The sequence below is a fragment of the Carassius carassius genome, chromosome 48, assembly GCF_963082965.1.
Source record: "Carassius carassius chromosome 48, fCarCar2.1, whole genome shotgun sequence".
Taxonomy (NCBI): Eukaryota; Metazoa; Chordata; class Actinopteri; order Cypriniformes; family Cyprinidae; genus Carassius; species Carassius carassius.
This window is the reverse complement of record NC_081802.1, coordinates 19349883-19376346: the sequence shown is the minus strand read 5'-3', so window position 1 is coordinate 19376346 and position 26464 is coordinate 19349883. Positions and strand designations below refer to the sequence as shown.

Here is a 26464-nt window from a genome sequence, read left to right as displayed (position 1 = left end):
CACAAAATGAATTGATTTATATCCTTTAAAATTCCCTGGAATATATAATATATCGTTTGTTTTTAGGATTAAATGTGACCTGGAATTTTTTAACCATATATATAGTTGTGTTAACAAGTTCTTACATAGCTCCTTACTTCTTCTTCGCACCTAGCTTTACATAATCTATACTGTTCCCATTTGTCCTCAGACCTGATCTTGCCATCTCCAGTTTCTGATGTTATCAAGTTCTATTCACACACTACAGTATCTCTCAACATCCCCTACTTTCTTGCCTCTGTCTCTCTTTTTAAGCATTTTAATCCCAAGGTCCGGTTCTTTGATTGTTTCCCTATTAGCTCTTTACTGTTCAGTCTGTTTCTTTGTCCACCTTCCCCAAAAGCTCACTCTCCTCCATACCAACACCATCAACCTCCTAACCCAGGCCTTGCTCAGAAAAGCTTCACCCTGCAAACAATGCTGCCTGGGCAGCCAGTTTGCTTACTTTCACCCCAGGATTAAGGGGCCTCATTTTGAGGAGGTTGTGGAAGTAACCGTGACGTCCCTTGAGCTGATGGCCAATATTTATGTTTTGTCTTAAAATGAATCTCCAAACACATTCCTGGGAGATAATCTGATCACAGACCCTCCTGACGTTTTCAAACCATGGGGGTGGGCAGCTTTGTGGGTCTGCATGTCACCCTAGGATTGCATGGGTTATATGACAATGACTGAAGTCAATCCCTGAGAGCAAACAGAGGCACTCTTAAAGCTGGGTGCTAGCATAGAGTGCTAAAATATCCTGAGAAGTCCAGTGTCAATTCAAAACTTGAAATCACACAGTAAGAGACTATTTTCACCAGGTTAACACATCTCCACATCTCACTAACCCAGCACACTCTAGCCTATAGTAGATTAGCTTTGCTTCTGAGCCTCATAGCACAGCTCTCTGGCATCGATGCATTCTGTGGGCTGAGTTCTTTGGGTAGAGTGTTGTGGGTTGGAAATATCTTAATAAAGGCCATTACACTTCATTATTTCAAGCTAGAGCAAGTGAAGAAAAACCTTTATGGACACACATGGAACCAGTAGGAAAATGTTAAAATGGTATCTGTGTTTTGGAATATGAAAGCTGATCGAGCTGGTCGGGGCTGGTTATTAAAACAAATCAGTTAGTGGCTGTTCAGGGTAGTTTTTGTACCATTGTAGACATTTGATTGATAGCCTTCTTGAAATCAAAATAATCCACTGAACTCACCAGCCTGGTTGGTGGTGATGTTAACAGAGGCAAAATGGGGTGTATATGGACTCTTGTTGGAGACTCCATTGACGGCCTGAATCTCAAAGCTGTACTGGGTGTGAGCCTGAAGGTTTCTGACCATCACATGTCTCTCAGTAAGCCCAAGGTGGCGAGGAGAGATATCCACGTTGTCATCACATCGTGTGCAGGTTCCACGCTCAGGCAGGCATTTCTTACAAATAACATTGTAAAGGAGGTCCTCCCTTCCACCTTGGTCACGTGGCTCGCTCCACTCAAGTACAAGCGATGTCTCATTTACACTGGAGATGACACTACGTGGAGCTGAGGGCACGGCTGCAAAAAGCAAATATTTTTGTCATGTTGTTTTCCTGAGGTAAGTCTTAATAAACCTGTCAAAAAGGCCAGTCTAAGGTGTTTTTCTGGTCTTAGCAGGTTTAAGCTTAGTTAGCTGCTTTCCTAACATGTCCCTTAGCAAATCAGGTGTTCAGCTAGTTTAAGTCACAAAGCTAGTTTTGCTGACCAATTGACAAGTTCCCTAAAACCCAGAAAATCTACCAAATTAAGCAGGGGAAACCAGCCTAGTAAGCAGCTAAGACCATCAGACCACATTAGGCTAGTTTAAAATGTTTTTTAAGAAGACAATTTAAATAAAAAATGGTCAAATTGGGCTTCCCATAGACGCACTGTGGATTAAGTGCTTTCATGTACATCCAATTAATCAAAACCTTGTTTATTTTGTATTTTTTCAAGTATCTGAGTTAGAAAGAAGTTAATATGAAACAGAAGAAAGGGAAACGTTATATATATATATATATATATATATATTAATGTGGCTTTTGAGAGCTGAGAACATGGTAAATAAACCACACCCCTTATGTTTAGATAAGTTCATGGTGGGTGAAATGGCAGGTTTAGATGAGGGCATTACTCACTGGTGCATCCTGAGTCAGGTGAATCATTGTCCGCCCGATAGTGGCCGGTCCTGCAGGAACAGATGCTGGCAGCTCCAGAACTTGTCCGACTGTTGGGCGGACACGGGGAGCAGAACCCTTCACCCTGCTTGGATTTGAAGGTGCCTGGACTGCAAGCTAAAGAGAGAAAGAGTTTTTACTTTGAATGTCAGAGATAGAAAGTCATAGCTGTAACTGCAAATTCAAACCAAGTGTACTTCTTTGCTACTCATTTGCGGTGAATGCTTCCATCTAGGCATGTGAAAACTTTTCATTGCATACAACAGCAGAATCAATACCAATTTCCCATTTATAATTTGCATTTTGTGAGCTCTGCTTGCCTTAATTTAGTTTCTTACTTTTGTTTTCCTTGCCCACAGTATGCAGTCTAATCCTTTCCATCTTGACATTGTAAAATACGAAGGCGCACAGGTTCTTGCTTACGTATTTGTTTGGCACCGTTAATTTGCTGTTGTTTTCCTTCAGGGAAATAACCCCCTCATGGCTAGACGAGTTCCAACAACATACCCTGGCCTTGCATAAACCCCATGTGCATATGCTAACCTTCAACTTCAATTACAAACACATGCCTGTTAGTTCCAAACAACAGCACTTTTTGAAATGAACTCTTTCAATCAATACTCAGGGAATGTCAATGTTGTACTGCAGGAATTGTCCCTCTAAGATAAACAAAGTATATTAAAGACTACAAGGGAAAGTGTGAGCTGTTATCCTATGAATACAAAGATTAGTGTGTCATTCACAAGGTCTTTGGCCTTTGTGGAGCGTTGACACCATTTACGGAGATTGTGTACACATTGTATCAAATCTACAATAAATGGAGAGGTGTTCTCCTTGCACACAGTGCCAATGAGATCTTTCTGCTCAGAATGTCACTCAGCTGTCTAAGTGATCAAGCAGTCAGTTGTATGCTCATTAAAAGCAGGCAAGGAGTATGACGACACATGCACTGTGTTTTTCTGAAATAATAAAATATAATATAAAAGTTTTGAACATCTGGTTTCTGGACTGATAGTGTGCAAAGTAGAACACAACACTGGTTATGTTCCTGAGGTCACTTTCCATGTTCCCTTTTTCAGAAAGTGCAATATTGACACAAGGATTCATTAGTGCAGGATACAGTTAACTTGGTTAACTGGGGTCTTATTTGTTTAACCATTAATCAGGGGAGGCCAGAGATAGGTAGTGAAGGAGGAACATAGAAAACAATCCACGTAGAGATAAAAATGAAGGAGTGTATTTGTGAGTTCGGGTTTATCGCACATAAAATATCACTTTGGAGATTAATGAGTCCTCAGTGTTTTGCCTCGCATTTCAGATGTACATAAATCAACCAAAATCTTGGGAAGACAAATGAGACCATCTAGTTCTAGCCCCCATGAAAGACTGCTTGAAATTCCCCTTCAAAAAACTCGGGCTGTTTTCTGAAGGATTGAAAGTGCTGATTAATCGCTTCCAAGGAGGTAAGAAGTCAGCCTTTTCCTTTCATCCTCATCCTTCCTCCAGCAGCTCTCCTGACAGAGCGCGAGAGAGAGAAGAGGTGAAAGAAAGCAAAAGAAATGCAAATCAAGTGCCTTTTTTTCATGAGTTCTCTTACTTGCAAACTCTCGCCAGTACAGTCTATTGCTCTCATACTATTGCCCAAGCCTTCTACTCTCTTTCCCTCTCTCATTGAGAGTAGAATGACTTAAGGGAGTGATTAGAATTTGTGGTGAAATTGGAAGCGAAGAGAAAGAACGGATAGGGGAAATATGGAGCGCTAAGAAAAAAAGGGTCTTGTCGATTAATATTCATGTAAATTTCCTAACTGTGCTCTGGCAGGGTCTTAATGAGACCAACGGCCTTCAGATGAAGGCGAGAATGAGAGAGGTGACAGAGAGATTTATCCCTCCTTTAGTTTCGGGTTGGCTTGATTAGAGAACATTTTATCAGGGCACAGCCGCCAGGGCTTTCACCTTGAGCCACCACAAGCAAACTAATGCGTTTTAAACTGTACATCAGGCAGCAGATTTCCAAGGACTGCCTACTTTCACCTACGGGTATACACACGTTTGATATTAAGTTGACAATAGTATGAAAGTCCTTTCTTATGCTGACAACTACATACAATTTCTGGAAGAAAAATAATAATAATTAATGAATAAATAAATAATGTGAGTGGGGCAAAACTTGCTTTCATTATGCTATGGAGTTTTAAATGGTTGCCATGGCATTGCTATGGGATTCTTAACTTTTTATGGTACTATGTGGTTGCTAGGGCTTTGTGGTACATTGCCAAGAAGTTGCAAGGCTTTTCCTAAGGCATTCTTTCTTGTTCTTTGTTGCATACTTTATGGTTGTTAGGTGGTTTCTTACCATCTCAAGTTAAAATGTGACTACCCCAAGTCATATTCAAGATATTCCCTAATAAATGTAAATCTATGGGGATTTTCCTCACCTTTTCATCATCCAACAGTAGAACATGTTAAGTAAATTGCTTAGTAGTATATATTTGTAAAATTAGCTGTATACAGGTTAAAGCAGCATTTATGTCCATAGCACAAACTGTGCAGGGCAAACTACACACTACAGTCTAATACTCAGGGTTAAGCACTTATTTCTCCAATCCTCTGTATAAACAAACACAACAGTTACGATTGTCTCAAACACCACAAATAATCCTCTTTTCTCTATACACAAATAATTCACTGTTCAGTTTAGTACTTTACTCCAGAGGTTCATTGCTCAGTGGCTTTGTCTTTCTAGTTCATTTCTTGACAAACTTTTTCTTCTGGTGCCTTAATTGTAACAGGGTTACTTTTCTTTCTCCATCTTGTGCTCTTCATAAATGTTTCACTGCAGCCCTTGCCCTTGATCCTTAAATTGATTCCGGTCTCCTCTCACTCCCAGCTCTCCATTTGACCCTTGACCTCCCGCTGTCTGCTCTGCTCACTTTCACCGCAGCTATGTTACACGCTGGCTTAATTCACCTCAGCCTGAACCTGATATGTTTTTCATCAACTCCGCTCCTTTCTTTCAGCAAAACGTTTCACTCTGATAGACATAAAGACTTAAGACATAAAAAAAGCAATAAAAAACAACAAAAAAACAACAGGATGATTTGTCTATTTGGCTTAATCTGATACCGAGAGATAAAACAAATTGCACAGTGAGAAAAAAAAAACCACATATATCAGCAATCACCTTGACACTGTGTGTCCTTAACTGCAGGCTCGAACCCAGCCATGCAAGTGCAGGAACCTACAGGAACCATCCACTCTCCATCTCCATTGCAATAGAGTTTAAGAGGGACAGACACCTCCAGAGCATTCGGCACACAAGTTCCAGGGGCAATGACTAGTGACGTGGCCTCGGCGCCTGTGGCCGTCTCTGGGAAGACGGCAAAATTGGCAATGGTTGTGGAACATTTCTTGTAGAAAACTCGGACGGAGATTAAAGACATGCAGGCACCCAGGTCCTGGAAAGCCAGATAGAAGCCAGCCTTGGAAAGTGGACCAAAGCTGCGAGTCTTGGTGTTGACCCGGCCAGATTCCAACATAGAAAAGCTCTCATCCGGAGCAATGGTGTCCACCTTAACATAAGGGTTCTCCATCCAAAAAGGACTGGTGGCGGTGGCCGAATCCGAGTCGGACTCATAGTGGAATAGATTGAAGGTCTCTTTACATGATCCTGGAATGTTGGGAATACTGTTGCAATCTCGTACGGTGAACTTCATCTCCACATAAACACGGAGAACGTCCTTTCGAGGAATAAAGTCACTGCGAAGCCAGTTGTTCTGGTTAAGTTCACGAATGTTGCACACTTGGTATGTTCGGATGGGGTTCATGGCATCGTCATAACCACTCACTTCTTCCCACTGAAAAAAAAACAAAAACCTCTTAAGTCATTGATGTAAAACAACATACAAGTTCACCTTCAGAATGAGCTAGCACGTAATACAAACTGCATTCGAGGATTCTTCTACAGAACAATAGTAATAAGAAATGTTTTATCTAAAGTATGGTATGATACACTTTATTGTCAGCATTATAAATGAAATCATTCTCATTTTAATGTTATCCAGGGCTTTAGAACTCTGAGGTGTTATGCTATAGAGGTACGGCAGGCAATAAATTGCTCCTTCTGAGCTCTAGGCCCACACACCGGCGCTAAGAAACAATATAATGGAGGGAGCAAGCTGAGAAAAGAGTGAATGGGGTGGATGAAAGCGAGAGGAAATTCAAGTTTGTGCCTTTTCAATTACACATTGTGTGTGGTGTCATGAAGTGAGGAGCTGCACGCTGGTCTTTTATCTGCGTTCACCAGTTCAATGAGGAGACCTGCCTGGAAAATTCATCAAAATTACAGTGGAGTGTCAGAACTCCATCGAATAAAATATTGAGTGGATGTTTACCTCATACCTTGACTGTGGAGCACTCTCTGAATCACTTCACAATCAGTTATTGTTCAATTAAACCATCATGAGCGTACTGTATTCCTATAGATCAACAAGCTACCAAAAATTCATCTACCAAAATTAACAGTATACATATTTTGAAAAGAAAGGTGAGAGGTATCTGCTACATTGTGATTTGTGGTAAAACCGTGTGACATGATAAGCATTATGTAGCAACTACTAATGATAGTACAGACTGTGGTCGAGTAAAAATGCTTACTAGCAATCTTGGCATCTAATGATGGTTTTTACTTCAACCTCGGCTTGTTTAAACAAGCAGCATAAAGCAACAAGAAATTAGTCATATTCAATTCAGTAAGGGAATAATTAGATTCACGCTCAACCTCGGGAAACCGTCCAGCTTCTTTTGATTACATTGAGTTCAATTTCAGAGCAAGAATAAGCGATCCTAAAGGAGAAACTGAGCTGTAGCCAAAAAACGAAAACGAAAATTTGCAGAGATTGGTTGAGAGAGTAGCATAGTGTTTGTGTAGAGGTGAAGTGTTTAATTAACATGGAAATATGGATGTTGTGTGGACAGGCCATTCATCCCTACGGGCCCCGGGGACCCGAAGCAGACAGGGCTTCCAAAAGTCTCTGCTTTATCACTGTCAATAATCAATAATAAGCATCAGGTGAATGCGACAGTGGAAAGAATGTAAATGGGCATTTAGTTTAATGGAATAAATTGCTGAGGGAGTGAAGATGGAAACAAGGAAGTGGCCCACACATCGCACTGGTGTCGACTCCTCTAGAGATAATGGCACACCAAACATTCCTCCTTTCAAGATTAAGATGCCCAATCGATTTCTTTTCAGCTCAATTTTAAGGGAAATAAGCCTTCGAATGGCTTACTTTAATTTATTTCTGCATATTAAATGTTGATATGAGATAGTACTGTCTGGAAGTACTGAAAAAATACGCACCTCAGCTTCAAGGTGAAAAGTTATGCTCATTAATTTTCCCCTGCTGTATCTCTCCGATTTGTTAAAAAAAAAAAAAAAAAGATGAATGAATTTACTTTACCCACAGATGCTGCTGTGGAATGATGGTTTATGTGGTTTATTTATGAATATATAAGTGCATAACAGTTTTTTTTTTTTCACTCGGTTTGTTTATCTTGGAAGAATTAGCAGGTCAGGTTTAAGCGACAAGGGGGTGCATATGTTTATTTTTCCTTAATGGTGTTAAAGTCTGTATTTATCTGTGTTTATTTCTTGGGTTACAGGTGTCAAACTAATGACTAATAGAGGACTTTTATTTTATTTTTCGTGGCAGAATAAATGAACAGAGACAAATAACTGCTGTGTCAGACTGGGATTTATTCTAACTTTTTCCCTCTGTATTTATTATCTGGGCACAGTTCCCATTTCGGTTTTCTGGTGCGACATGCCATTGAACTTAGTGTCACACAAAATTAGAAATGAGTGTGCTGTAGGAAAGAGAGATATGGAGGCTGCCAATTAAGCCAGTGACTGGATCTCCAAAAAGAAAAAAAAACCTGTCAAAGTTACATTTAATCCCCAGCAGAAATAAGAAAATATATTTAGCTGAAAATAAATAAATACACATTATGACAAGTAGGCAACACCCTCACCCCAGTTGTCATAACTGGATAAATAAATAAATATTATTTATATTTACATATATTATTTATATTTATTGTTCATGGTAGTTTTTCTTGTATAACCTTTAATTTTTGCAGATTTAAACAAAAACAATATATATATATGTGCAAATCCAATGAGAATAATTAAAAGTAAAATTGTATTTTCACAAAACATCATATTTTTCATTTTAGTTTAGGTCTGAAATAACATTTGTTGTGGGATTCGCTCCAGAAGGAGGAATATTTCAATTTGAGATTGAAAAAAAGAAGTGTCTGGAACAATGTGAAACAAGGACACACTGGTGCCACATTTCCCCTGTCTGTCCTAAAATACAGTGGGGTAGCGTGGATTAAATGTATAGCAGTGTGCATGACAGAGAGCAGAAGGGAAAGAATTGGGCAATGTATGTTGTGAAAGGAGGCATCTGTTGGGTTGCAAAGGGGTTGTTCTTGGGCCCATTGTGCTGGTGAGCTTTAGTGCATTAATGAGGGCAGGAGGGATATTTACAAGAATAATATATGGATGGGGAAGGTGAAATGCCAGTTGATTTGTGTCTTTGGGGCTGCTCTTGTGCCTCGGTGCATTGGTGCTAAGTTACTCGGAAGTAAAGGTTTTGGGGAGGGGTGACTGCAACAGCTGAGATGGTGTGGCTGGGGGCAGGAAGGGGGCAATGGACACATGCAGGACCCTAAAGTAGAGGATATAAGAAAGAGAGGTGAAGATCTAAAGAATTAGACAAATCCCAACAAAAGAAGTAAGAAAAGGCAGCAGTGTCTGGGTATTGTGAAAGATATACCGAGCAAAGGATACTCCTGCTCTGTCTGCCAAAAGCTTGTGGGCACAGATTTCACTTTTGGAGAATGAATGTAACACGGCTAGGGGGAAATCTGATCTGGGCATAGCCTTTATCTGATGGAACTCAGAGCTTCCTGTGTTTAACACACTATATTTGAACAAGACTGTAATTGTACCTTTTAAAATACTTCTTGATTTAAAGGTTCTATAGCTATGACATTTATGAGAGAATATCACGAAACCAGGCAGAAACATGTGTGAGTCATTTTCAACCCTCCAATGAATGATTTCAATGGAGATAATAAAGAATTGTTATTGATGACAGTGAGTCTGATTTTGAGAGTTTGTACTTTAACATAATTTTAAAGACAATTAAGCACATTTTTAACTGTCATTACTAAAATGGAGAAAAAACTAAAAAAAATGTAATGCCAAAGAAAGAAATATTCTATTTATTTATAAAAAATTATGGTACTGAACATTTTGGAGGAAATGTGCTTATTTTTGACATGAAAATAATGGCAAAATCCCCATAAAAAAAGAAAAAAAAAATTACGAAACCAAATAAAGTAAAAACAAAATTAAACAAAAGGGGGAAAAAACGATAAATAAAAACAGTAAAACAAAGAAAAGAAAAACAAAACAAAATGATGCAACAAAAAAGTAAAAATAAACACAAAAATACAACAAAACAGAAATAAAACATAAAATAAAATGGTGAAACAAAATAAATAAAATAAATAAAATAATAACAAAATAAAATAAATAAAAATAACAAATGGGCCAGTAAGTTTCTTTATTTTATGCTGAGGTCAGATGTGACCTGGAGATGATTTTTGGAGATTCACCCCTGTAAACTTTATTTGGACTGAAGCAGTAGATCATATAAGCAGGATGGGCTCAGGTTAACCAAAGTCAAACACACAAAAGTAACAACTCACCCCAGTTTCAGGATGTGAGGTCCATGCGAGTTCAGTGGTGGCCCATTTGGTGTCCATCAGTGTTTCTGCAAAAAAAACAAGAACAAGAAAAAAGAAAAGAGACTCAGTTTGAGGAACGATATTAGCCTTAACAACAGACAAATAAGGGAAATACACGGAAATGGAAAACCTCGGGAGGAAGAGATTTCACACTGTGCAGGATGAGCTAAGCAACACACATCTGTCACTGTCCATACTGTAAAAAGGTATTAATGCATTGCGGTAAATTCGAGGGTGAAGGAATGGAGAAACTCTATCATGCTAATCAACAGTGAAAAGACGGTAGAAAGGCGAAACAGCTTTGTGGGTGATTCAGAAGGCATTGTCAAAGATTTATGACAACCCTTCTCTAATTAGATTTAATTAGCCTCGTATTTGCTGGGTGGGAAATAAAAGCTAAGTGTTTTTTGAAAGACAACCCACTCCCCTTCAAACACACACACAAAACATCCACACACTCGCACCCTTAAGCTAGCAGCTGTAAACTCAAGAGGATATATAACAGAGCAAAGGAGTTCTTGAATAGCACCATAAAATTCGCAAAAGTAAGATCTTCACAATTTCCTCACTACCCAATATGCTCTGCCTGTCTGTTTTTCCTGATTTTATCCCACCAGCCATATGGGCGGCTCTCTGTTTTTATTATAATGTAAGGACACTCACTCAGCCTAGACTACCAACATATTGAGCCGGACCATTCAACCTTCTGCCACCTGCTTATACATCGTGGCTGCGGTTACAATTGAGACTATATTTGACTAAATTAGATGAATGGGAGTATTTAAAATAAATATCAGAGTATGTTTCTTGTCCTCCAAAGTGAGTGCTAAACACTGTTACACCTGCTATTAACAATTATTCAGGATGTGAAAAGTTGAAGTGCTTGTGACCACATGTAGGACTTTATGATTTGGAGGAAAATAATTGCTATTTTTGTTAACAATTGCTCTAGGTTTGCTGTTTATGGTAAATAATAATAATAATAATAATAATAATAATAATAATAATAATAATAGTAAAAGAAATCAATCTGAATGACTTTTTTTGTAAATTGTATCTGCACATGAGTTTTATTCTAGTATCATTGAGATACTATCTCTATTATACTATTATAATTTTTGTTATTGTTTTGGATAGATTATATATTATTTTAAAATTTTCTGCTCTCATGTTAATTTTAGGTAAAGTTTTAGTAATTTTATTTCATTTATATATATATATAATTTGTTTTATTCATTTATGTTAGTTTTTTGTTGTTTTTAAGTATGTCTATATTATTTTTAATTAATTTTTATTTCAGTTTTAGTTTTTAGTAAATAAAGTTAAACCTTGGAAACTAGCTGAAATAATATAATTATAAAATAAAATGGCAGCTTTAATATTTAATTTCCATTATTATCTCATTCATTGCAAGCAACGAAAAGGCTTTTTAAGTTTTAGTTTTAGTCAACTATAATAACCCTGCTACACTTTAATTTGGCTAACACTTTATTTTAAGGTGCCACATTACATGCACTTACTATTATAATAACAATTAATTATTCATAATTACATGCAAGTGACCCTAAGCCAAACCCAAATCCTAACCATAACTATATAGTACATGTAGTTAATTAATATTACTTTAATGTATTATTACATTGCAATAACAACATCTTTAAAAAAGTGTAACCTTAATTTGTAATATACATATTATGTTTTATATTTTATTTATTTATTTATTTATTGAATCTAAAATAGAATGCAATTTAATGTAAAATGTAAAATGTGTACTTGTCTAATTTTATTCAAACCATAAAATACATAAACATGGCACAACAACTTAATGTAATAATAATAATAATAGTAATAATAATAATAATAATACATATTTTCATAATAATAAGTATTATGGCTATAAAACAGATTGGTTACTTTTGTAATAAATACATAAAAATGATAAAGAACCATAAAATAATAATAATAATACTAATTTACAGTAAAATTACAATATGATTATTTATTTGATTTTCAAACATTAAACCATAAAGCTTTTATTTTGACAGAAAATAAAATGAGCCCTTAAGATTAAACTGCAGCCATTACGACCACAATACTGTGATTCTGAATTGTTTAATTATGCAGAACAATTTGCATTATTTGCACCTTGCCAGTGCATCCTGATGTGTCCCGGATGACAGCGAAGGACCGCCTACTCACCTGTCAATCAAAATCAAACGTATCACTCTGTCTAATTTGACTGAGGTCATATCTTTTGAGACAGATGTTACTGCCAAGTTTACATTAGTTTTATCTTCTCCACTCATCTTTGTAAACACTGTCGAACTGGAAATATCGAGCTTGTTTGTGCCTACATGAGAAGTCTCAAACATGTCGGTGTTTGTACAACAAGTCGAGATCAAGTCTAGGGCAGCTGTTTGCTCTTCAGATAGATCTGACCAATGATTGCCCGTTGGGATATCATGCGGTGCGTCCGGACCATCATATTGTGTCACTGACTGACAGGTCCGCTCTCATTATTTAAAAGAAAGCCATACGTCAGCTGCCAGCTGTGGCACAGCTAGCAAGCCTTAGCTCAAATAAAACATAAGGCAAACCCAGAGAAAAAGGGCTTAAGTGAAAGCAAGCTGTGACTCAGTGAAACAGGCTGAACGTTCGGGAGCATGCGGAGACTGACTGTGGCATTCTGCAGCCTTCTGTTTTGTTTGCGTTTTGTAAGCTGTGCTAAAAAACTGCAAAGCCGAGCATTGTGTCAGCTGAGCACGCTTTTAGATGAGGAGGCAAGTCTCGGCTCATTGAGAGAGCGAACGCAGCGGAGGGCGAGCCACCCCTCACCCCATCCCGCCGCAGTCAGGGGGGTGAGAGGCCATGCCCTCAATGCGACAATTCATTCACACTCCAGCATGAAGCCCACAGCAGCAACGAGCCTCCATCACAGCTCAAAGACTAGCTCGCTACTGTTGAAATGGCTCCATACAGGGAAAGTTTTGTTTAGGCGGCAGGGAACCGAACCGATTATTTCCTGTTTATCTCAGTTTTGAGGAAAAGCCTAAGAATATGGGTATTTTCTGGCAGGATGGCAAACCTGATTGACGAGTACTGAGAAGAAACCTCTCCCTTGCACAAGCTGAATGTTTTAGTGTGAAGCATGGGCAAACTTTAGCCAATAAACCCAATGACACACCATAAACTTAAGTTAGTGAGGCAGAACTTTTTATGAAACTTGAGGAAACAGCCTCGACACATAAATTAACTGCCGCAAAATGAAACGCAGGTTTCCTTATTTGCCTCATGTTGACTTAAATGTCATAAAATATAATGTAATAGTTTATTTTGGGGTTTTTTAATTAATTTTTTTCTATGTAAAATACAGAAGTATAAGAAAATACTAACAATATACTACATAGGCTACTTATAGGGGTCATTTGATACGATTTAAATTTTTCCTTTCTCTTTGGAGTGTTACAAGCTCATGGTGCATAAAGAAGATCTGTAAAGTTGAAAAGACTGAAGTCTTAAATCCAAAGAGATATACTTTATAAAAGTTAAGAGTCAACCACGCCTACCTAAAACGTCTCGTTCTAACACGCCCCCACATGTGTGGGAAGGTTTGGATAATGCCGCCCAAATGTTCACGCAAAGAAAGAAGGTGTAACTATTATTCTCGCTGTTCTCGCCGCTGCCATGTTGTGGAGACGCTGTTTCGTTGTGAAAATGAAACTACTTTGTTTGGTCTTCTAAAGAGGACACAATTAGAAATCACTAGTTAAGTTGTATTTACAACAATGTTCCAGAACAGTCCAACTCAAATATTCAGATGTGGGCTGCGCATTTTACTGAGGATGACGACTGTTTCCTGGGAGAGAAGACTACAATGCCGGTGTCTGTTTCTTTAAAGTGGGGAAGTTCCAACTTTACAAGGAGAGTCTGCTTCTGACTCACAGTCTGTAAGTAAGTTTTCATATTTAAAGAATTTTCCACTGATGATTCAAGCACGAGTTTTGAGCAGTGTAGAGTAGCGCTTGTTTGTCATTTCTCCAATCAAAAATGCAGACATAGTTTTATGTTTAAGGGGCGTGATACACAAAGCAACGCATAAAAACACAGTATAAGTCATTATAATCAGTAATTATGTCCCCACTGGATGCAATAAATGTCTTGATTGTAATGGGTTTTGTTGTTTTTGTCTCATCACCCGATGAGACAGCATCTCAGTATGGCAAAGGGTGTAACATTTACGTCACACGCTTGAGGTATTCGGCCAATCACATCGCACTGGATGGCTGGCCAATCAGAGCACACCTCGCTTTTCAGAATGATGAGCTTTGTAAAAATAAAATCTTTTTTTTTTTTTACCTTAAACCAAATAAACACATTTTATTACACCAAATACAAAATAATGTTCTTTTTAGCAACGTCATATGACCCCTTTAAAAGCAAAGAGTAAACTACAATTTTTTTTTCTTTTCTTTTTATTATATATATATATATATATATATATATATATATATCTCTGTGTGTGTGTGTGTGTGTGTGTGTGTGTGTGTGTTTAATAACAGTATTTAGATAATATCAAATGTTAATTTCCTGATTTTTTTTAGTCTCTATGGGACCTTATTAACATATTTATATATGTACATATTTATATAATGTCTAATTAATAGGGTCTTATATAAACACAAAAATCCCAGGAATTGTACATATTTAAGGTTACTAAAACACATAATCAAAACATCATGATTTACAGAACATGTATGTGCAGTCAGATGTTTAGGAGGAAATATGGAAATCGATGTAAATTACTAAATGATAAGTCAGTGTTTTTGGTTTAAACATTTATCACACAAGTTGCATGGCATGCACACATTCAAAGCCAAATTCCCATTATCAGAGTTGCATGTTAAAAACACACACACGTTTATTGATGTAAGAAAGGTCAGCTCTTCCATTCTAATCCTATAATGACAGAGCAGAACTAATAACAGAGGAAGACAGAGAAACACTTGAGTCAACACACACAAACACACACACACACACACACACACATTCTGCTGGTTTACGACTGCCTTAAAATATTTCTTTGTTCCAGAAGGCAATGGTTTAAAGAGGGGTATGTGAACAAAACCAGCTCTATTGATACAAAGAATGTTCGGTGGATTTAGAAACTGAGTCAGTAGTGTGTGGGCAGACAGGTGAGAGATTACTGCAGGATTTCTGATTTCAGCTTTACCCGTTCCTTTTTTTTTATGTCGTTTGGAGGTTAAAAGACTAGACTAGACTAGGAGAGTACAGATTAAGGACTAAAAAGAACAGAATTTACATATAATTTCACATTTCATGAAAATTAAAGGACAAATGTATACTTTCTGCTTCATTACTGCCATCAAATGGAGCGGCATAAATAAAAAATGTTGTTAAACCAGTTTTCTGATGACTCCTCACCTGTCTCATTGGTCAGTCGAACAAAAAACCCCGCCCCACACCTATGCTATTAGTTGAGACAGTGTTTTTCTGTTTATAATTATATATTTTTTCCTTTCTTTTAAATAAGTGTAGAATTTCTATATATCCGGGTGTGGAACTTATAATCACTCTTTCAATCACAATCGACTTAATTCAAATAGAAAATAAAATAAAAAATTACAGTAATATATATATATATATATATATATATATATATATATATATATATATATATATATATATATATATATATATATATATATTTATTTATTTATTTATTTATTTTATTTATTTATTTATTTTTTTCAGGATTTTCAATAATATTTTTTTTTCATAAAATTCTATTTGTATTGTTATAAAATCCATTCACGAAAAACAATATATTTATGTATAAATATATACTATAAAATTTAAAGACATTTCTTTTAAATATAGAGTGTTTTTTTTCTACAGTGTATGTGTCCTCAACTTATGATAGAACAAAACAAAAACAGTGCAATACAAAGCGCTTCCAGTATGCATATCTGGTGCATAGAATGATGCACTTGAGTGACAACATGCAGCACTCTAAAAAGCTTAAAGGGAAGAGATATTGATGCATAATGAATGATATCTGTGTAACAGTTTATTGAGCCTTTTCTTTTAAAAGTTTTCAACTTCAGTTACTGTGTGTATGAAGAGCATTTTATTTCTACTCCCATGTTTTGTTCTAACAGACACCCGGTAGGAATTGACACGATTTAGAAACAACAATAAACTAAAGCAAGATAAAGTCATTTTATGCAAAATCATAGATATTTATCTACAAAGTACAATAATGAGAACACTGGATGATCTTGTAGACATTTGTACCGAGCTTTGTCATCCGGATGCGACCAGGGAATGCTGACTGACAGCCGCAGCGGAGAAAAGAGTTTATGTGAACTTTAAGGACCTAAATATTCATCAGCACAATATAATGCACAAAACTTTTGTGATTTATAGTGTTTTTATGACTTTTGTGCAGCTGATTTGTAACACAGAATATATTCACAATATCGGATGTCTAACCGATACCCAATCCAGCAAACAATGGAAGTATCGGATCCGATACCCGATATGAGAATCAGATTGGCGCATCCTTAAATAAAATCTATTTCATTGTAAAATTTCACACTCTTAAAAAAAAGTGTACTTGCGTAATTTTATTCTAGTTATTAAATCAAACATTGTATTCATTGCATTCAACTTTCAGGAATAATTCATTGTTATCTGGAATTCTCAGATCTGTCTATTCCATCTTGCATCTATGCCAGTTTTGTCTCCAGCTGTGCCATGGTGAAAACGTACCGAAACTGCAGGCCCGGCGAAAAAAATTAATAAATAAAAACTACATAAAGAATGTTATTCTCTGTCTCCAAACTCTTGAGCTCTGTTTTACCACCCAACATTGAGATGTGTCAACAGAGAGAGGACAACACTGCATTAAACTTATTAAAGCTATTAGACTGCTTTGTGTGGGCTTTTGTAGCTCCTTTTATTAGCTCTTCGGGGGTTAGGTGAAGCAGCAGAAAGTGGGGGAGAGAGTATGGGTGAGAGAGGGAAAGTCGTTGAAAGAGGATGGAGGGAAAAAGGGGGGATCCTTTTTAAATTGAAATGTGGTGAGCAGCCCGGGCTTTTGTGCCATACTGGTGAGGTGATTAGAGGAGAAGGCTGCTATTGGTGAGCTGGTGTGCAACCTCTAATTGGTCGACGCTTCTTGATGTAGGTGGCTGGATCACCAACACCCTAAATCCTCCATGAGAAAATCATGAAAGGAGTCTCCTCATCCCCATCCGTTCACTTGCCATCAGTCACGGCACAATGATTGTCACTCTCCCAGCCATTTACGTACTAACAAGGCTCACTATCAGTGCTCCAGATGTAATGTTCATTTCATGATGGATTTACCATAATTTTTAACCAGTAAAATTGCCCGAAAAGTCTTTGCTGAATTTTTTACTGAATTCAAAACTTTAGGAAAACACAGCCTTCTGGCACTTGACTATTATTATGTCATGCAAAACAATCAACATTCGTGCTGGATTTACATTTATGCCAGAGGCTTGTATTCAAAGTTACATGTAATTCAAGCTATGCATTTAATCAGTATGTGCTCAAGGAAAATCTACCACTTGTGAAAAAGAAGTGCATTTTAATTGTATTGTACTAAAAATCTTAAAAGTATATTTTCCCACAAAAAACTAACAAACAAACAAAAAAACGTGTAAATAATAAAATATTAATTAAATAAAATGTCAATTAAGTGTACTTAAATAAAGTACTTACGCTTCGGTACACGTAAAATTAATTGTTTTACGTTAAGTACATTTTTTAAGTCATTGTTTTAATAATATTGTCTTGTGCTTGAAAGAAGTAAACTTATTTTGATGTTGAATAGCATAATATTAAGTTTGTGGTACTCAATATTGCATTTAAAGTGAATATATTTAAATGTACTACATTTAAGTGCATTACATGATTACAAATGTTTAAGTACAACTATATTTAAATACATGACATATACTACTTTCAATAAGAATTTTAGTTTAGTTTAACATAAATGTTTGTCAGTACATTCAATTGTAAACTTTAACCATATTTCAAAGACAGCAGAAACTTATACAATTTCATATAAAGATGCACTTAAGTTCTACTTTTAACTAGAGAACTAACCTGAGTGATTTGTTCATTTTGTTGAATTGCATATGGTCGACGCGCAAATCTCAAAGACACCAGCTACCATGACAGCATTTGATTGTGTGCCTGCTGCATTTTTGTTTGTCGTGTTAATTAGTTCTTCAGCTGACATTAGAAGATGTTGGGATTAGTGCGAGGTTTTAGGGGGTCTGATTTTGAAGTTGACATCATGAAGGGAATGGGGTTGTGAAAAATGAGTTAATTAGCTTTGATCAAGCAGAGCCAGACATGCTGTTCACGCTCACAGACAGCACAATGAGGAACACGTCAGGATCATACGGCGAGCAAAATATGAGCCACAACTGAAATGAAAATTCAAGTCTTGATCGTTTTTGCATGAACCCCGTAGTGCCTTCCAGATCCAGTTCCAGTCACAGTCATGGGCATTGCACCTCTCCTTACCCAAATGAGTTCCTTTTCTTCCTTCTTCCAAGGCCTTTAATTACAGAGAACAGTCAATCTGATGAACAGGCAGCCCCTGGGGCGACTGTCTGCTAACCAGGTGTGCTCAAAATTCTGCATTCCCAGTGTCTAAATGTGTGTCCCAGTTACTAGCATGTCCAGAGCTCCTAAAGAAATTGGGTGATCATGTCACTTGTTTAATGCATTGAGACCTTCCCAGTGTCCCTCTCTCCATTTGAATAACTCAAGACTTGTAACGCATTTTCATACTCATTTTCATATGGGACTGACTGGTATTCTACCCATAAAATATGCATATTAGTACCTTAGAGTTGTAACAAGGTGCACCATGAGTGTTTTAGGGGTAGATAATGTATAAAATGTCTTTTTAAATGTAATAGGATAAGGGATAAGCTGTTATATCCCAAAAGGTAAAACATTTTCTGAGAGTGTATGTGTTACAATATAATAATATTGTAATAAAGACATTATAACATGTTATACAATACATACAACATTAGGCATTAGAATTTCTAGTGAGAAACCACTGTACACCCAGAAAACACAAGGTACAAATCTGTTACTGGGGTAGTACCTTTTCAAAAGGTACACTTTTGTACATTATTTATCCCTATAACACCTTAAAAGGTACTACTAAAATATGAGTAAATAAGGTGCAAAATATCCCTTTTAGGGAACTGGGACAAGGAATAAACTCTTCTTCCCCAGAAGGTACTTTTTTTGGAGTGTATGTATTACAACATTATAATACAGTAATACACATATTATTATATGGTTATACACCTTATAAAACATTGTCATCAAAATATCTATTGAAAAATCACTATATATTCAGAAAGAAAAGGTACAAAAGCTGTCACTGGGTGAAAATATTTAAAAATATATATTTTTTGGACCTCGTTTACAACTGGAAGATGCATATTAGTGCCTTATAAGGTAATACTATAAACTTTCATGGGTAGATAAGGTAAAAAAAATGTCCCCTTTAAGAAAATGGTAGAAGGGATCCATGATATAAAATGACTATTGCACTCTGGCCACCTGTTCACATTGTGGTCAATCGCCATGAATTCGGCATGTGTCCCCTGAAACACTTAGCGAAAGAGTTTTAATACTGCACATCAGTTACTCTGTTGTGGCTAGACAGCACACAAGATGCGCTGAGATGGAGATAAAGCACGATCAGCTATTAATGAACACTTAAGCTAACACGCTGGCGTATTCTGATACCAAACGTTGATCCAATTACAGATTTCACACTAAACGGGAGCCGTCTGTTAGACTCACATCGCTGCAGGAGTACAATCAATTACTGTGTTCGTGTTTCTTCTTGTAGAGCCGAGTTATTGTATGGCTGCAAGGCAAACAAGAATGCGTAGGCCTCGACTGTGTTCATAATTTTAGTTTAGACTATTTGGTTAGAAATGACTCAAAAGTGTTCCCCACTAATCAATATCTACCAAGACTTTCATTTAAAAGCTTGTGCTCTTTTTGGTTTTCCAATTATTTCTTAAAAATATTACAGTATGATGTCTTCACCTGCACTGACGCTTCAGGCATCTTTACACAACCGTAATGATAGTGTTTGCTGGTCAGAGAAAACGACAGCTGTACTTTCATGATGTATGATGTGTTTCATGTGGATTCCTAGTCTAAAACACTAGCATAATGTAATTTATGCGTCAGAGCATGTGATTCTCCCCACGGTCATGTTTCAGTATCAATGTCGATGGTCACGTTTATGACATCTAAGCAAGTGTTTCTGTTTGTGGTTTTATACATAATTATAAAAGAAAACTCTAGAATCAGAGTTTAGACACACAGAACCCTAAACAAAGTGGAGGAAAAAAGATGGGAGATGGGGAAAAAAAATAATATTGCAATGCTTTTGCATTCTTTTGTCTTACCTGAGGAACTTTGCATAATCACAAAGATTTGTGATCAAATCACAAATTTCTTGGGAGAATGCAAACGTTTTGGGAGTTTCTCTTGGGAACACAACACTTTTGCATAAAAAAATTCTCAGGTTTTGTGCAAAACCTTTGCGACTTCGCAAAGTTCATTTGCGAAAACGCAAACATTTTGCGAGCCAAAGTTTCTCGAGTGAATGAAAAAGAATTTGCGCACGACCGCAAAGTTTCTTGGTGAAAACGCAAACATTTGTGAGAGAATACAAAAGCATGTTCTCTCATATAAAATTCATTATATTTTAGTCATTATTTTTTATATAAATTTCATGCGTTATAGAATGTCAGCACAAACATTAAAAACAAATGGCAATGTGTTGATGGAAGGATGTAGCAACCATAAAAACATCACAGCAACCTAAAATATCCTACATTCTTACGCTTTTCAAAGTAGCCATCTTTTGCAGGGCTCTCAGCCGCTCTTTCTTTCTCTCTTTTTAAATGTTTAATTCGCACCTTTTATATCTCTGTCTTATTTTCACAAGTGTCTGAGGGTGTATCAGTCAACAGGAAGTGTTTTGACAGGCCGAAGCTGATCACAGCCATCCTTTCCATCCACTTCATTCTCTCTGATCCCCCCATATCTCTGAAACCCCTTTTCTCTTTTTCTCCCTGTCTATCATGCTCTCCAGGTCTCCTTTACTGTCAGCGGGGAGCAGGGCCAGCTAGAATAAATACAGATGACTCAACGGACTAGTTGAAAAATGCAAACCAGTGACAGTAAACAGATTTACGGAAGGTTTAGAAGAGGGGGAGGGACACTTTGACTCCTAAAGCATCTTGTAAATGGCACTGAGAAAATAATAAAACATATGTTTAGGTCACAAAAGGTCATAGCGATGCAACCCAAGCAAAGAGTACTGCAGAAATTCCAGTTTGTTTTATTGTGTTTCATACACAAACAAACAAACAAAAACTTTTGTTTTTGGCATCACCATGGTGTCTTATTTCTATTATTTAAAATAAATAAAAATTCTGAATTATAAAAAAAAAAAAAAAAAGGATTAACTTTTACAGACCATTGCATTTTAGTTACATTGTATTGAGACATTCTGTTTAAATGAAACATAAAGCTTTCTAAAAAGACACCTATGTTCAATAAACAATTAAATGTTTGGAAGAGTTGAAAATAGTTTAAACAGTAATGTAGCTTTTGTTTATCATAAAAACAAACATATAACCTCCAAGATGTGTAGTATATAAATAAATAAATAAATAAATAAATAAATAAATAAATAAATAAATAAATATATATATATATATATATATATATATATATATATTATTATTATTTTTTATTTTTTTTTTTTTTTTTTTATGAGTGGAGAAAATTGCAATCCATTGAGCATGATGAATCCTGCCATTGGCTGAGACTAGTGTAAGCACATTTTAACCAACAGTCAAACACCTCTCCCTCTCCTCAAGCGAAAAGTATACTATAGACGACTATAATCACGGTAACTACGTTTTGATAGATTTTCTCGTTCTGGTTGAAATTCAACTCAGTCTGTAATAAACTGCCAGGAATGCAAGTCTGCCAATACCAAGAAAAAATCATTTTGAAACTCTAAAATATGACTCCATGCTCTATAGAGAGCTGAACGCATCATTACCCACTACTCATAGTATCAGTCAAGCTATGTCCCAAGATCTGGCACACAGTACTGATGGAGATCATAAATCAAAAACAACCTGAGTACACTGGCATTATTCATATGGTGCTATTGAGGCATATTGCCATGAAAAGTCAACACATCTTTGTTTAATGGACAATAACAGTAAAAAAAGAAATTGGAAAAAGAAATCAACCCTAAGAAATTTTTACTGGAGTAACGAGTGTGACAACTAGCCCCGGTCTCCAGGGAGCCATGTGCCCTCCCACAAAATTCTGAATATGTTGGATTTGGAGGTATTTATATTCTTCTCCTGTGTTTTGTAATCCAGGCCAAAGAACGAGGCAGCAGGCATGTCCCCATACCTCCATTCCAGGTTCATTATGGAGGTATTTTGGCACCGCGCTGCCCACTGGCATTGCCTGTCAGCCGCACAGAGGAGCTGTCTGTTGTAGATGCTGTCCAGAGACTCATCTCCATCCTCCAACATCCTAAGTTTGTGACTAGCCTCCCTTTGACACGTTCATTATGCTACTGCAGAGGCAGCCAACAGACATCTAGGCTAAATATATGGTAATGGCACGATCCCTGAGGACCACTGGAAGGCATTTGCCATGCTATAACACTAAGGAGGTACTTCAGACTGTGGCGGATGTTGAAATGCCCCCAAACCCTCATTTTTTTCCAACTACTTTTACCTTGAGATAAGATGTTTGCGAAAGGATGCTGAGGATGATGTCAAAGCTGACTTCAAGGATTCTGATCAATAATGGCATGGACACAATGGGAAAGTGAACAGGTATCAGAAAAACACAGTGCTTCTTCAACCATCACCAATGTTTATGATACAAAAATTTGGAAGTAAAGATTTTCCATACTTGAAGATTAGAAGAAAAATATTAATAATAATAACAAAAACACCTCTAAAAACGCAACAACCTAGGAAAAGGTTGAATTATTTTAATGCGAGCAAAAATATTCTATAACTATTAAAGAATAAAACCATATAACAAAAAAAAAAATTCAAACATGCCCATTGATGAAGAAACCTTAAAAACCTTGGGTTCATCATTGCAGTCACTCAGAAGCATCTATAAATGTACTATGTATAAACATAAAGGCTTTGGTTAGAATTTATTTTGCCGTTCCACTTCAAATGATGTAATGAGATATATGTCTGGGTGAAATTACTCTTGATATAGTCATCAGCCAGACATGCAGTGCAATTTTACAATGCAAACATACAAATAACCTCTAATGGCTGTTAAATATGAGATTTCTGCTTTACATCATGGGGCAGCTGTTTGTTAGCAGCTACTGGACTGATGTGGTCCACATTTCCAACGTTCCAGTGGCTTTTGATCACTTTGTAATGTTCCAAATATGTTGAGATTCCTTTGCATTTCTTGAGAAGAAAACCCAAGCTGCGAGGGCAAGATCCCTGCGAACTTCCCAGTGCCGTCACATATTAGCATTGGCAGCTACCGCTGAAGACATGGGAGCAAATCTGTAGCTCAGTGTCATGCTGCATGCTAATTATCAGGACGTGTTGTGGATTACCTGCTAGAACAAAGAAAACATGTCTAATGGTTTCAACTACACCAAGCATAATAGGAGTTATTATGTTAAGTTCTTTGGACTTTTTTGCATTTCTTTTTACATGTGACACATTAGCCTGAGTCAGCACAGGCCTTTTTCAACTAGCTCTTCTCATGTTAGCTCATTAGTCCCAGAGCCATTCGTTAATGTTTACCTGCCCACTTATTATCTGGTTCAGGTCAGGACTGCAACAACAATGAAAAGTTAAGCAGTTACCGACAGGAATGTGGATGGGTAGGGCCTTTGTGACTGTTGAGCCGACAAATAAATCCACAGAAACAAATACACACCCAAACAGAATTTCTGAATATGTTATATACGAATACTGAATATGACTAAAAGCATAGTTTGGAACTGGACATTTCTACCTAACTCTGACACTTTGGAAATATGTCATTTTTCCAACAAAAAAGTAGGGCGCAGAGATATGCAAATTTCAGCTGCTCCCACAGCTGATTATACATGCACATCAAGCACAGATGTTACCCCATATAGCATGTTTCTGGATCGATATTTTACCACTCACACCAGGTAACTGATCATATGCTGGTCATTTTATTCAGGCACTGGTAAAGTTGGCTGATCCAGGTATGTCTTATCTAGGTGAATCATAGTAATGTACTAAGAATTGTACTTATTTGGCAATTAGTCAACATACGTAAGCTCCATGGAAAAGCATGCCTCTAACTACAAAACAATTACCTTTACATACAAATCACTGCAGTTTCCAGCTGAAATGAACAGAAAAACACCAACAATAGTTATTCCAACACGATATGTATGTATTTCTGACATAGTAAAATGCTCAGGTACGAGGACTGTGAAACACATGATAAAAGAGCTCAAAGACTTGTAGAACCAATCTAAAATGGCATTGTTGCTTCGGCAAATGTGTTTTTATTTTACTTTTTTGCTTTTGCAAACACTATCGGTTAGATTTAGTGTAGGTGATGCGTTACATCCAAAATGCAATAGAGCATAAACCTTTAAGCACCACTCAACGGATATCACCTTTTCAAGGAAAACTGAACACGGTTTTAGCGCCACTCACTGGACATTTCACTTTGAAAATGCTGTGAAACGTGCAAAACGAAACGCACGTTTTTCCAATGCGCCTGGGTTTTAATTGAAGGTTATAGCTTGTTATATCTGTTTACTCCTTGTACCCTCCCTGTTGGCTAAAGCAAGCAAAGAAGTAATAAAAAAATGTTGGTTGCGAATCTCTCCATGCTTATCTGTTAGATCTTTTCAGCCGTGTTCTTAATTGCTGCTCAGTTAATTAATCTCATACTTGGCTGCAATAATAACTTGACTCGTTAGACCTTTCTAAAAGGTTTTTGTCTCTTTAACGCACAGACACAGACTGGCGGAGTGTATGGAAGATGGTCATGTGAGCAATTAATTCATGGACTCCACCCCCGAGACTTTTGATTAAAATAGAAACAACTGCTTGATTAGGACACATGGGCATCTAGGTCATTGGCGATCACACAATCATGCACTTAAGTGTTTCACTTACAGCAAATTGACTCACAGATTGTGACAGAAGGTCTTAGTAATGGAAGTTCATTTCTGGGCAGTTATGCTGGAGAAGGTTGATAGAACGGTTGACATCCAATTCTAGGATGCCCCATATGGCCAGGGGTTTAGATGTCTCCGAACAATTAAATAAAAGCCTTGATACATTGAAGGAATAGTGTGAATGTTTTTATAATTGTGCATGCAAGGAAGGGCCAGTTGAAAATCTCTGGATATAAATCAGTACACAGTGCAACTGTACTGTGATTGCTACAGTTCCACGATGTTTATGCCACAACAATCCATCTCCACAGTACTTGCTGGCCATTAACCTATTAACCTTCAAATCATTAACCTAGACTTAATGAGTGTCACTTGCAGTTCCTGGCCTCATGAAAGGAATGGTGCAATTTATTTGTATTAAATACCTTACACACAGTGCCACCTGTATTCCATATTCTATAGAGATTGACTTCACTTAATAACTATTTGGACTGGATCAACTAGAATGTGAACAATAGATGACAGAGTTTTTATTTTAGAGAGAACTGTACTTTTAACCCCCAAAGCAGGTGTTTAAACATCATAATATTTGCATACACAGTAAGTAAATTAGGTGGAAGAGAGGTAGGCCAAAGCTAAGAGGTGTATCTCCAGAGGCTGATTATGGCACAGATGCACTGATGAAGGGCCTGGGGAGTCTCAGTCTGCTTGCCCACCTAGAACTGTACTGTCAGGGGCTGACTAATGTATTATTCACCCTTCATTGATGTGTAACTAAAGCCAGTGGCTGGGGAGCCTAGGCCACCAATACCCCCCACAGACGGTAAACCTCCGACAGGCTACTGAGCTCCATTGATTTATGGGTCTCAGTAGAGGGCCTGGTGAGAAGGCTGACGGAGGGAGAGAAGGGATGGAGGGAGGTCTGAGTTAGACATGAGATGGGTCTCCTTTTTATTCCAATATATGTTTTTACTATGGGGTTATGTAAAATTTAAAACACTTTTAGGTTAAATTTCCCATATCGAGTTATAAAATGTCTTGTATTGTGAGTTTATCCCCACTGCCCAACTCATAATCTAAAAAATAATCTAATATATAAATCAAAATGTGGGTGTATCTGGAGACACTG

The 26464-nt window shown here is 37.0% G+C and overlaps 1 protein-coding gene across 6 annotated transcripts in view; it reads right to left on the bottom strand.

Moving 5' to 3' along the window:
• Window positions 1–26464, bottom strand: part of LOC132131946 (ephrin type-B receptor 3-like) — a 45923-nt gene that overhangs the window by 8797 nt on the left and 10662 nt on the right. For all 6 annotated transcript variants that reach the window (XM_059544130.1, XM_059544134.1, XM_059544132.1 and 3 more), the window contains exons 2-5: window positions 9993–10057; window positions 5395–6067; window positions 2173–2328; window positions 1238–1573 (exon numbers count right to left, since the gene is read on the bottom strand). In XM_059544130.1, coding sequence (XP_059400113.1) covers window positions 1238–1573; window positions 2173–2328; window positions 5395–6067; window positions 9993–10057 — 1230 coding nt within the window. The remainder of the gene's footprint in view (window positions 1–1237; window positions 1574–2172; window positions 2329–5394; window positions 6068–9992; window positions 10058–26464) is intronic.